Raw genomic sequence first — 13,400 nt, 5'->3', positions numbered from 1 at the left:
GTTTGTTTCAAATGCATTTTGATACATTTGCTGAAAAGAAAGTTTGATTGACACTTGATTTTATGTTTTTATAGCATCTGTCTTTTTCCTACATTTTTGATTAACTGCACTTAGAAGAATCAGATTGACAACCCAAAATTTACAAACTTTTTAACATACCTGTCCAAAGTACTGTAATGACTAGCTTTAGAAAATGTGAGCAGTATGACAAGAAGATATATAATTATACCAGCTGTGCACAGAAAAACATGTTGGACTGTACATGGCAGAAAGTGAATTTGAAGTTTACGGTACTGTGGCATTATCAAAGTAAAATATTACAAGTAACATGGGAGATGTGGCAGTATAAGGATTAACAAAACTTAAATATGAAGGTAATTGAAACATTATGAGCATAAAAACACAAATGTTGTATCTACTTAAAGCATATCTATAGCCAAAACATTTTTCACATTTTGGACAAACTAAAATATAACAAAAATTTTATAACCATCACTGGAACATGAATAGAGGGAATTTCAGGGGATTTGTTCTTCTTTATTTCCTGTTTACTTCCACCAAAGGTAAAGAGCAAAAGAGAAAAAAACTTCTAATGGAAAATCTGAAAAGTTTAATCCTTTCTGCGTTCTATCCAAAACTTTGTATATATACATTTTTAATATACAAAATGTTATTACATATTTTTACAGGTACTCTATCCTTATATACCCCATATAACTTAATGTCAACAAGAAGCATAGCCTTTAGATATTTAGGTATATGAAAAGCTATTCCACCTATCCACACCAAGAACAAAGAGCTATGTGCGTAACTTGGTAAAGTTATCCTATGACATAAAAAGAAGTCATACAGTTATGTCCTCTTTACTTCTACCTACCCGGAACCCAAGATGAAATCTGATGGGTTAACAACCAGACACACCGCTTCACTTAAATCAATGCAGCCTTCTGGAACATCACTATTTTCATGTTCGTAATAGCTCAGTAAGCTGTTCTCTATGGTGCACCACCACTTGGTCATATCTAGTAACAAAAAATACAAAACACAAGTTTGGTTATTGTAACTGGACAGAAATGGATTTGGTTATCGTTGCTGGACAGAATTGGATTTTTACATATCACACTATGTAGTATATGTTCAAAAATTTCATTGAAACTAAACTATATTTTGATGATACAAGGCCTGAGGTTGATTTGCATAACAGCGTTCTCAAGGTTGCCAATTGTTTAGGTAGTGCTCCTAGAACAGGCACAATGATCCACTGGAACAAATTTAAAATTAACAAAGGAAATGAGAATATATACTGTGCATATCTAATTAAGTGAAACTTTGCTGTTGTGCAAGTCAACATTGAAATTTGTAAAAATTCCCCTGTATGTGAATGAGCATTTGTGGTCTCACTTTTTTTCACTATCTTGTCAATTTATTTCTCGTATAGGAAAAGAACCCATATTTGGGGTATTACACATAAGCAGATATAATTTCAGTTCCAATTTCCAATCTGATAAAATTATTGGATTTGAAGTGAATCTGAAGGAAAGGGCAGAGATAGATTTATTAATTGATCTATAGATAGAATGATTTTGTGGCCCTGATTTTTTAAAGTAAATAGATCAAATGTGTCAATCATGTCAATCAAAAGGACCACAGTTGTAACATGTGTGTTGATGGTTTTCTATCCATATAAACATTCAGAAGGATAGAGTGTTATACACGTGTGCAGTTTTTGGGACTGATCCATAACCAATGGGAAAATGGATTGGTTGGTGAAATGCCAATTTATCAGCAGATCTTCTCATGTACTATGCTTGAAGAAGGTTTCATCTAACTTCATGAAAAATGTTATTTTTTTATGGCTCGGGCATAAATCAAACAGCTTCCTTTTAGCATAAAGCAAAAATTAAACAGCTTAATTCAGCATTAAATCCCACAGGTAAGTGATTACATAGGCCTGCCACCAAACGTCGCTATGCTGGGAGGGTGCCTGGTACTCACAGGTAGCCAAGGTTTTCAGTATTAGCCTGTCATCCAAAAACAGGTTCACTCCTTACCCCCATACTGACCGGTAAGGCCAGTCTAAAAGCCTGGTCCATACAGGTTTAGGCAGGCCCACCCAGATCCTTGCCTCCCATCCCAAAGTACAGTCCCTGAAATAATTTTAAAAAAATGGCCAGTCCAGATCAGCAAACCAAACTTTACAGACTCCTTTTACAGTAAGTATCCTCTTTTTAGAGGAATCACACTCCAAAGTAGGGGGAAATGTATCTGCCATCCAGAACCCACCCATCCTGTACAATACATTTACAATATATGTATATTTTACCTACTTTTTACCTACTTTTAGGGACTAAACAAAAAATTTGAAAAAAATAAATTACCTTCTTTTATTTTCCTGCTTGTGGATACCTTAGAAGAACTTGAGGAAGCTTTGTATAAAAATCCACAGTGAAATTGATTCTGATCACTTCCATTCTTTGAGATATGGTTTGTTGTTTGGTAATCTAAAATAAATTTAAAAATTATTGATTAAATAAAGTACATTGTTAAGCCACATACCCACGTGCAATATTAGTCGTTGGAAAGGATCTTTCTCGATCCTTTCCAACGACTATTATTGCACGATGCATGAACGAATGCTGTACACACAGCACCATTCTGCTCTATACAGAGGGGAGGGGGAGAGCGACGGAGCGGCACCTCGCTGCGCGCTCCCCCCTTTCACTTGCATTAAGATCGTTCGTGGTTTATCCTCCATGGATCTGCCAGGACGGTCGTTCGGATGATGAAGGACGCGCGCTGTACACTTTAGATTCTTGGTCGATATTGGCTCTGGGACGATTATTGGGTGAGAAACATAGGAAGTGTGTACGTAGCTTAAAACACAGTTTTATTGTTCTGTACTGGGACTATTTCCTTTTGAGGCAGACCAACACTAATCATACGATATAATACTGCAGCAATATTGTATGCAGTTGCCATTTTTCCTTTATCACAGGTTTATGATATGTGACTTGTGTTCCATAAGATATTGGCCAATCTACCCCACACACAGGTATGTTGATCAGTGCACTTTGTATGGAATCATTGCTAGAGAAAATAATGGAGTCAAATTATTGGTTAAAAAAAACACATACAAAACCCAATTAACTCCATTTATGACCAGAGAGATAGCAGACTAGCAAATATATCTAAGAGCGAGCAAAAAAGAAAAACAAATTGGTACTTTACATGTATTTTTCAGCTAATAAAGTAACTTTGAAGGATTTGTCTACCTGATGATCTGTTATGATGTAGAAACTCCATTTGTAATCTCTGTCCAGCCATCTTTGCTAGTAGGTATGGAGTACTGAAGACTGGATCTCCGGTTGTGCACATGACATCAGCTCCACTAAAAACCAAGACCATTGTTTCCAGTACATCAGCTTTGGTCACAGCAGCACATAAATCCTAAGTAATTTTTAAAGAAGAGGTGAAAACATTGATTGTTGGCCACCACAAAGGAGACCAATAGGGAACTAAGATGCACGGTTTATTACGGTAGCTTGCATGTAACCCAACTCTAAGTGAAAGTTTAGTTTTGTTGAGACAAACAAGCTATACCTTTTTAGGGTAATCTATACACATTGCAAGTATTGCAGATGTTCTGAACATAACAATGATTGACTTGCCAGTGGCTCTATTTACTTGGCTACTAAAGGTGAGGGTTCTTTGTTATAGCCATCTAATCGATCACTATATAAAATATATTGCAATCTCTATGTATTTTTACCAAACATTTAAATCAAATATTTAAAACTAGAAACACTGCATGGATACAACAAAAAGGAATGAAAATGTTGGACTTCGTGTCAAATACAACCAATGAATCCTTCCATGAGATATATTTCACTAGGCTAAAGAAAGTATGCCATGCTCCTTGTACCATTGTGTTAATGGTATGCCCCAGGGTTCTTTTTGACATTTGCATTTCTTTGGCAGTTTATGAAAAAATATAGTTGTTAATGCAGCACTCATTTCCTATAGAACAAGTTTCTGATTAAGCAGGTTGCCCCTGTAGATTTATTGCTGCCTTGGGACACAAACTTGAAGTTAGCTTCCAGTAGAATGGGTCTTTGTTCTCCAGCCAGCAACTTTTAGGCACTGTTACTGATCAATTTAACATCTCCTCTGCCAAACAGCTGAGGGTATAGAAAGTGCGAGGAGAGGAGGAAACTAAACCATGAGTGCAAAAACATGCTTCCACTGTTGGTAAAAATCCCTAAATCTAAGATTTCCCAAAATAAGTTCCTTTGCCCTTATTTCAAGAAACTAGGCTTTATAAATACATTTTACTGACTGTAACGGGGGTGTAGGCCACCAGTAGTAGTAATAAACCCAGTAGCTGATGGTCTAAAAGCAGAGATATGTCCTAAAAAAACTTTTTCTTTTTCTTGAAACACAGCATTTCTGGCAAGATGATAGTTATTTCCTGTACTTGCTGAAAATGTTTGTAGCCTGAAAAGAAAACAAAACTAAACCACCACATTTGTGCTAGTAAGAAGAAAAAAACTTCCTGTTGCTGTTTATTATTAATAAACTGCAAATCAGCATATTCAGAAATTACATGTTAATCTTCAGAATATTTTTTTCTTTTTTAACGTATATCTAAAGGCACGTGATGACGTGAGAATGGTTGAAACCTCAATCCTGTCTCAAACAGGCAACAGGAAATAAGGCAATCCTCGCACAGCCCGTTGTCACTGGATAAAAGTTTAGTCTTAGACAGATTTTAGGGACTACGTCAGTTCATGTACTGAAAACACATATATTTGTCTTATGGGCTTATGCAGGAAGCCTCTGCAAGGAGTTATGATGATGTGCTAAGTGCAATCTGGCTACACAATATGAAATATTACGCTTTGTACATCTTTATTTCTCATTACACGTACTTCCTAAAAAAGCCTATTACTGTGCGCTTGTGGATAAACCGCTCCTACCACCATTGGAGACACAGTAAACCTAAACAGCTGGGTAACATAAATCTGTTGCAAGCTTGTAAATGTTAGTAAATGAAGTACAAACAAAGTTACTACAAAATGTTCAGTTTTATTTTTGACCCTTACGCACCTCATTTAGCTGTTGAGAAGTTAAGCCAGGAGAAAGTATCTTTTTAAATCTTCCCTCTTTATATTTTTGCGTGACAAACAACCTTCTCTGATTAAGACTGGAGGTCACAGAAAGCATGTTTTCAGGCAAAAGATTTGCTTCCCAGAAGCTATTAACTTTTTCATTTCCCAGAACAATGAAAAGCTAGCAGAAGAAAACACAAACAAACACAAAGATAATGAAATCATTTGTTATACTGTATTTGTTGTAGGGTTTCACACCTCTGTTTTTTTGCAATGAAGAAAGGTTGACTGAATTTTATGATTTAACTTTAGCCAATTGAGCAAATTGTACTGTCCATTACATTATCACATGCTAGATATGTTGTAACAAATAGAGTGGATTTAAATAAATAGAACCTTATCTGACCTTATTGAGAGTGTAATTTAGATCAGAGTCCAATGCCATTGGTAATATATATATATATAAACTAGCTGATAACCCAGCATTGCCCGGGTATTTATTTATTGCAATCCTATATTATATAGGAAAAGGAATCAAATAAAGCTATAGTGATTTTCTTGTCTATGGTGTTGTTTCATTTTTTTGCCTTTGATTGCACTCGGCCAATTGCCTTACGTTTTCCAGAAGGCATTATTACAGGCCAGAAATTTGTAATATAGTCCTAAAAAAAGTATGTAAAAATATAAGCAAAAGGCGCACTGTCACTGAGCAATACATACACACATACATACATACATGCAAATATACCTCTGGCATATACCACAGTGCTGTACAATGATCAGCGATGGACTCACATAAGTCTGACTCATATGTCTACCAAGTTTGGTTGAAATGTCTCTATGTGTTTCCTAGTGAAGACATACACACATACAAATATAGCTCTGACATATAGAACAGCACTGTACAAAGATGACTGGTGCACATGAGTCTCAGTCATACGTATGGCAAGTTTGGTTGGAATGTCTCCATGCGTTTTCGAGTGATGGTGGGACATACATACATACATACAATTTTATACATATAGATTTATATAGCTCTGACATATACCATAGTGCTGTACAATGAAACACTGAACTAGACCCATCTGTCTCTGTATAGAGGAGCTGACACTCTAATGTCCGCCCACATACATTTATATACCTCTGACATATACCACAGCGCTGTACAAAGATCACCAGTGTCATAAGTCTAGCAAGTTTGGTTGAAATGTCTCCATGCGTTTCCTAGTGATCACCAAATATAGCTCTAACATATAGCACGGCACTGTATAAAGATGACTGGTGCAATCACATGAGTCTCAATCATATGTATACCAAGTTTGGTTGAAATGTCTCCATGCGTTTCCTAGTGATGGTGGAACATACATACATACATCTTATATATACATTTCTCGCATACATACATTTTATATATATAGATATAGATATTCATATACTGATATATATATGGCAAATTCCAAATTCCAAATACATTCCCCTATTCCAAATGTGACAGCCCTCAAGTAAAAGAGAGAGCTTAAGGTAGAACTCTAGCACAAATATGCACATGTAAATATATACATATTGTTCCTTTTCTATTGGAATTTCAAGAAAACTTTAAACAAACTTTTTGAAATGCTGTCCAGATATAAAGCATTTATGGCAATACATTTGCTTAGTGTCATGAAAACTAAAGAATTAAAATGTTTATACAGAATAACAATGAGTAAAGCAAGGCAAAGAATGTAAGAAAAAAGTGGGTAGGGGCATAAGTATAATGGTGTAGATTAGCATACAGCAGAAAAAAAAATTGGTGGGAGATGTAGGAATGGAAGGGTACAATTTGGCTTTAGGTACAATATCTAAAATAAGCTCCTGTCATCAGAGAGGTATGAATGTGATCCATGAGTCCCAGGTTCCCATCTTCTTATCAGTAAGGCAGAGAGATGTCCATATATCATTATTCAAGTAAGCTGGCTTTTAATCAGTCAAAGTGAACATTTGGGGTCCTTAAGGATCTCACATAATGGGCCTGATTTATTAAAGCTCTTCAAGACTGAAGAAGATACAATTTCATCAGTGAACCTGAGTGACCCTTCAAACCTGCAATCTGGTTTAGGATTGAAAACATTTGCTAAAAAATAGTAACTTACTTTTAAGAAATACATTGCAGGTTTGCTGGATCACCCAGGTTCACTAATGGAAGTGTATCCTCTCCAGCCATGGAGAGCTTTAATAAATCAGGCTCGTTGTATTCTAGCAGTGAGGAAAAATAATGTGACCATTCTTCTAGAATAACTTGAAAAGTCTCCAGGAAAACAAATTTAATAGCCCCTCTGCTGGACATTTATTTTAGTATAATTTATTTTTAGTATAATTGAATTAATTAATAAAGTTGTTGACCCTTGATGAGTTCCCCAATAGACTGAACATTTTGGAAAAGTAATGCGAAGGGAGAATTCTGAACAATTATTAGAGATTTTTGGAGAGATTAACAATATTTAGTTTTTAGTGGTAAGACATTTGCTCCAGAAACAAATAGTTTTCATTTGATTCAATATCTTCTTGTTACTATTTGATAGACATGAATATGGAGGGGAGAAAGGCTTTTTTGTATTAATGTCCTCACGGAGAACAGAGGAGGTGAAGCTTCTCTGGGTGGTGGACAATTCTGTAATCCCTGGATATTATACCAAGTTTAAGCAGAAAATGTTTTCCTTCCTGAATGGTGCAAAAAGAGTATCATTTAATTTTATACCAAAAGAGATGCCATGGAAATGACCATCTGTATTTGATATTTTGCTTTTTTATGTGGGAGAGTTAAAGGTTGAGTGACCTCTATTTGTTGACAGGACCAAGTTTGCCAAAAATTGGATATGGGCTGCCTCTTTCTCCAACAGCTATTACTCTGGAGATCTTTTCTTGCACTTTGTCTGCCCTTTTAGGTGTGCTGCGATATGGGGCTATTCTATGTTGGCAGGGCTGATGAATTACCACTGTCAGTAAGGACACTATCTTAGATCTTCTCCATAAGAGTGTTGAAGATTTGCCTTTGCTGTATTCCATTCATTTGGCAGATGTACCTTCCACCTCACTGTACAATAGTGTGGACCAAGATCTGGGTGTCAGTTGGGTGTCATTTGGGATGTAAGCCAGTGGTAAAGCATGAGTTAGGCTAACAGGAGCTGTAAAGTGGGTTAATGCACCACCATGGTGCAAAATCTGGCGTACTCCTATCAAACAGTAACTACACATTAGGCAGAATTTTAATTGAAATTAAAAATTGCCCTCTGCTTCCAAATATTTACCACACTAATATAACTTCTGGGAACAGAATCATCAAATAAGTATATGAAATAGTTAAACTGACTTGATTTAATTTTCCTTTGGAGTTTGTGGTATCCAGAAGTGTGCTGTACACGGCTCAAGCAGTGATTTTTGATACAGAGAGTAAGCATCTAATTGCTAAGTAACCAAACTAGAAGGTCTCTGCCTGACAGATGAAGTGACAGTAAGGGAACAAAAATTTTTATTTCTTACTTGTACAGTTCTCCCTTTAAAGATTTGATTTAATTCTTTATAATGGCTGCCCCAGCAATATCGTACTGGGAAATAGGAGTTGTGGTTTTGTTTTATGCAAAATTAAGATACTTTGGAGCAAAAGCAAGTAGGATGGCTATATATAGGCAAAAAGGATTTCTAATATATTATTGTATATTACTCCAGACTGTAATTCCATTTTAATTAAGCCCCCACTAATATCAATAGCTGCAGGCACTATGGAACTATCTATCCTTAATGTTTACAGCAGAAATAACTTTCTCTTTTTTTTTGCTGCTTAACGCATTCATTCCCCTCATTTTCCATTCCCCTGAATAGGTTTCTACCCCAGTAATCTGTAATCCCACAGTAGGTGCATTGTATAATAAATGATCAACTTTAGGCTTATTTAGTGATTGTAAAAAAAATATGTAAATGTTTGAATGTCTATAGCCTGGCCATAGTTATACATTACATATTTTTGATTACCAGGTATAATTTAAATATGGATACCTAATGCAGAATTTCAGAACAAATAAATAATATTTTCAGGCTATCGCAGACTAGTATACACAGAAACATCTTCACTGCAAGATGGACCTTTAGATTCCTCTCTCTAGAGTACATTTATCAAGATTCTATGGCAAATCCTGTAGAAGACTAGTGACACATAAAGTATAATTCATGCCCCAGATAAGTGAATCTTTGACACCTGTTCTCCCTAGATCTGTATCTAATCCAATTAGAGCTAAAGATGGTGAGTGATGACGCCTTTGCCATTAAATTAAATTGGCAGAAATAAGTGCATGTTTTAAATTCTGTTCTGTCGATCCTTGAACAATCCAATAAGACTGACCTATAAAATATGAGGATTTGCTCGAAATGGTTTACATCATTGCAAGCCTTAATTTAATAGGTTAAGTGCATACAAGGCAGCTTTTTCTCCCTGAGTTAGAATGTATTGTTCCATCCCTTGAATAATGTCTTGTACTGAAATTAACTTTTATACCTTCTACATCTAATACAAGCTGTGCGGTATGCTGTACATCTATGCTGTATCTATGTACAGTGTATGTCCATTTGTAACCTAAACATACTTAGGGGGTTTATTTTAAAATGCTATATATCGAGCCTGTATAGGATGTAATAATAATGTGACAGTAAAAGAAAGTGAAAAACACATCATTTATACACTCATATTTTAAAGAAATATGCAAAACACAAACATAAATTAAAAGTATCTTACTCTATACCTCAACAAGTTCATTGGTCCAGATCGATGTATTCAGTTTTAAACTGTGCACTTTTGAAACTTTGCTTCCTAATGCTCTGTGTTGACCTGTCAATATAAAAATAATTATTGAGTGAATTATGTAATCATTTTTTTATTAATTCACTTATGATCACTAAGGAAGGATGAATCCACCTGGGTAAATTCAAACTGGGTTTACTAAATTCTGTCCTAATAAAGTCTACCAACACATCCATAGGGGGTATGCAACTTCAAGAATACCAATAAAAATACACAAATCTTTACAATATCAAGGAAGGAAGCATGCACCTCTTTTACCTGTACTATACCAGGTTCCATGCCTTACCTCAACAGTTGGGAGTCTCAATGCTAATGAATATGTTCTGCCCCCCCCCCCCCCTAACTTTTGTCCTGTAAAATGATTTGGGGTTTGAAGAGGGCTAATGGTGACATCTGGAAGTTTCATTAATGGCGACTGTGCCACCAGATGTCCGTCCCCTCAATCTGGTGAATGATTACAGGGGTACATTATTACCCCTTATTCACTGCAGATTGAGTACAAAACACAGGGATAACTGGGAAAAAGTCCTGGGAATAAAAACACAACTCTCCCCAGAAATTAATCTGCCTTTATTTATATTGTTCAGAAATATACATCCAAATCAGACACGATGCCTCTTTAGCAACAATGTTTATCAGTGTTCTCCCCGGCCACTTTTAGCTGGGTGCACCACCCGGCAATTTTCAGCAATCACCCGGCTGTTTTTGATTGGTTATTGATGAGTTGGCTTCCACGCACCTAACATTTCTACCCACTCAGCTCAAAAAAATGTCTGGGTTGAGCACTGTATAAACCAGTTAAAAGTACAGTTTCCTTAATGTACCTAACTTCCCCTTATGCAATTTATAAGTTCATCCTTCACTGCTCCAACACACATGACACTATGACTGCTTTGTGTACATTTCACTTTTCTTAGTAAGAGGGCTGGCAAAAATGACTGCCACTAATTTTAGGCTTTAAAATCCTCCTGACCACAGCTGGATGACAGGCAGCTCATTAGGGTTCCTTGAATGTGCATCCATTCAATTTTAAAGTTCTCAAAAATAGCCTTCCTATAGGTTTTCACATAATACATCAAACAGCGGGGGTTTGAATCAAACCCACCACATGATCAAACCTGAGCCTCACCTGTCTATCGTAATGGCAGAAGCTTTTTCAAGGCTATTTTGGCGTAGGGGACACATTAGTTAGTGAAACTATTTGAGGGGGTTTACTCTTTATTAAAAGCCTTTGCAAAAACTTCCAGTGATCTAATTCAAGAAAGATTACATTTATGATATTGTTAAAATGAGTTTCTTTAAAAATATTAGGTGTATGTGTGTGTGTGGGGGGGTTGGTGCTAGACATTATTGGTTATTATGGCTGCACAGAGTACACAAAATCTGGGGCTAGAGAAGTGGTCTCCGGTCTATGGGCTTCCGGACCACACATGCGCGGGGAGCCGGGTGTCACTCAAAAGTGAACAAACTTCCCCCATAGCGACATCATGATGCCAGAACCCACCCACTATCCCATAGCAGTCCTGCAATGGGAAGATGGGCATGTTGTGTTCAGAGACACAACCCGCCCACTGTCCTTAGCCTGCAAACCGTGAGGGAGACATGGTCCGCAGCTCTAGTTGGTGCGCTTCCCAGTGGGGTCCTTCTCCTGACCCCACTGGGGTGCACACCGGCCAGAGCCACGGACTACCAGTGGACCACTGGTTGGCGACTGCTGGGCTAGAGAACACTACAGGAAATATCCACTTAACAGTTTGGTTTTATGTATATGGACACAAATTAAGTGACTGTAAAGTATATAGTATGCTATAACTCCAGTAAAAAAAAATAAATAAATAAGGTAAGCAATTCAACAATCCAAATAGCATTAAAGGTAAAAAAATATTTTAAAAATTAACTTTCATCAACTAAAATGCTTACAAATATGAAGTCATACAAATAATGTGTAATACAATTATTTATAAAATAGTCCTAAATGATTCCAGAAAATATATCCCAAATCCTTTCCTATATAAGATATATTATACATTGCAGCTTTGACTTTATGTTATTTTTTGCAATATTATCACTGGGACTTGCTGTGTCTCTTTCTCAGTAATATAACAGCTGTGATATTAGGCATAGACAGCTGGGAACAGTACCTTTTATTCTCAGCTGTAAAACCACATTGAGCATGTGACATCTGTCATCAAATGCACCCATCTCCCAAGCTACCTGCCTTTTTTTCAGCGGTGATGTGGCAGGTTAGATAAAGTTGGTTAGATCACCAACAAAGATCCCAATAACAAGTGTTAGAAGCGTCATTTTTAAGACTAAAAAAGAATTCTATTACAGATCTACAATAACAATTACATTTTCTGTGTGTTGCCTGTTGGTACTTGTTTAGGCATGGGCTAAAGTGTCTGGACAAAGTAAAATAAATGTATGCAGTAAATATCGGCAATACATGCAAACGTATCATGTTTTATAGCTTTGCAAGAACAGAAAGATACCTATTGCACTGCCCAAATATCCACTCCTAAATTCTATATTAGACAGACAATACACCGTTTCTATGGATTGAATGATATCAGACTTGCTTACATTTCTGCTGCTAATCTACTGCAATCTACTTCAAATCCACTCTCATCTTCCAGGTTTTAGAGAATCTCTGATATAATTTTTAAATCCACAACTCATAGTACATTATTGTGATTAGAGTGATATAATAATCATATTTTATATTATATATTTATAATTGGACCAAAAGGCAGCACGTAATTTTATTGCTCTGGTATTTTTATGCTTTAAAGCTACAAACTTTTTAGAAGACTGAAAACTCCAAGCATCCCATACATTTTCATGTCACTGTCGACAACCATAATATTCAAAACTGAAGCATGTATAGACATTGCAATTGCTTCTGAAAAAGATTCTGCACATAGAACTGAGGGCCAGGCTATGGGAATTTAGGTTTATGTATTCCTAAAAAGCCGTATATGCTCAAATACACACTTACCCAAATATAAACTGAAGTACTTGTTCTTACCTGAAAATACACGAAAATGCTTTGATTCTCATATAAACCTAGGGCTTAAAATCTAGCTCTCACTGCTAACATTCAAAACTGTAATCAGGTAAAATGAACATACAGTAAGTAAATACATCTATGATATGTTATTTAAAAGGGGAAAAAGTTAGATTCACATGGGCTTAATCTGTATATCCCCCCCCCCCCCTCCCTTTATTTAAAGTATTTTGTACTTTATGTATGAGTCATTTGCTCCTAAATTATCTGCAGTGCATTATTGTTTGCCACCAGTAAATGGCACTATGTCCTCATGTAAAGTGTGTAACAAACACCAGTAATGTCTCCAATGGCAAGTTTGTTACACACAACCTTCTAGTGGTGCGACCTGCATATGAACCAAGATTCATTTTCTAATGCCATTCTGAGGGGAAAAAAACTTGGTAAATATTTA

The 13,400-nt window shown here is 36.2% G+C and overlaps 1 protein-coding gene across 1 annotated transcript in view; it reads right to left on the bottom strand.

Moving 5' to 3' along the window:
- The window catches only part of ARAP2 (ArfGAP with RhoGAP domain, ankyrin repeat and PH domain 2), a 148,742-nt gene that overhangs the window by 73,284 nt on the left and 62,058 nt on the right, over positions 1 to 13,400 (bottom strand). Inside the window, exons 9-13 of the mRNA XM_072406872.1 lie at positions 9,881 to 9,966; positions 5,107 to 5,289; positions 3,273 to 3,447; positions 2,379 to 2,501; positions 878 to 1,022 (exon numbers count right to left, since the gene is read on the bottom strand). Coding sequence (XP_072262973.1) covers positions 878 to 1,022; positions 2,379 to 2,501; positions 3,273 to 3,447; positions 5,107 to 5,289; positions 9,881 to 9,966 — 712 coding nt within the window. The remainder of the gene's footprint in view (positions 1 to 877; positions 1,023 to 2,378; positions 2,502 to 3,272; positions 3,448 to 5,106; positions 5,290 to 9,880; positions 9,967 to 13,400) is intronic.

The sequence above is a fragment of the Pyxicephalus adspersus genome, chromosome 3 (assembly GCF_032062135.1).
Source record: "Pyxicephalus adspersus chromosome 3, UCB_Pads_2.0, whole genome shotgun sequence".
In the NCBI taxonomy this organism is placed as follows: domain Eukaryota; kingdom Metazoa; phylum Chordata; class Amphibia; order Anura; family Pyxicephalidae; genus Pyxicephalus; species Pyxicephalus adspersus.
Note: the sequence above shows the minus strand (reverse complement) of the source record. Positions and strands in the feature narration are given on the sequence as shown.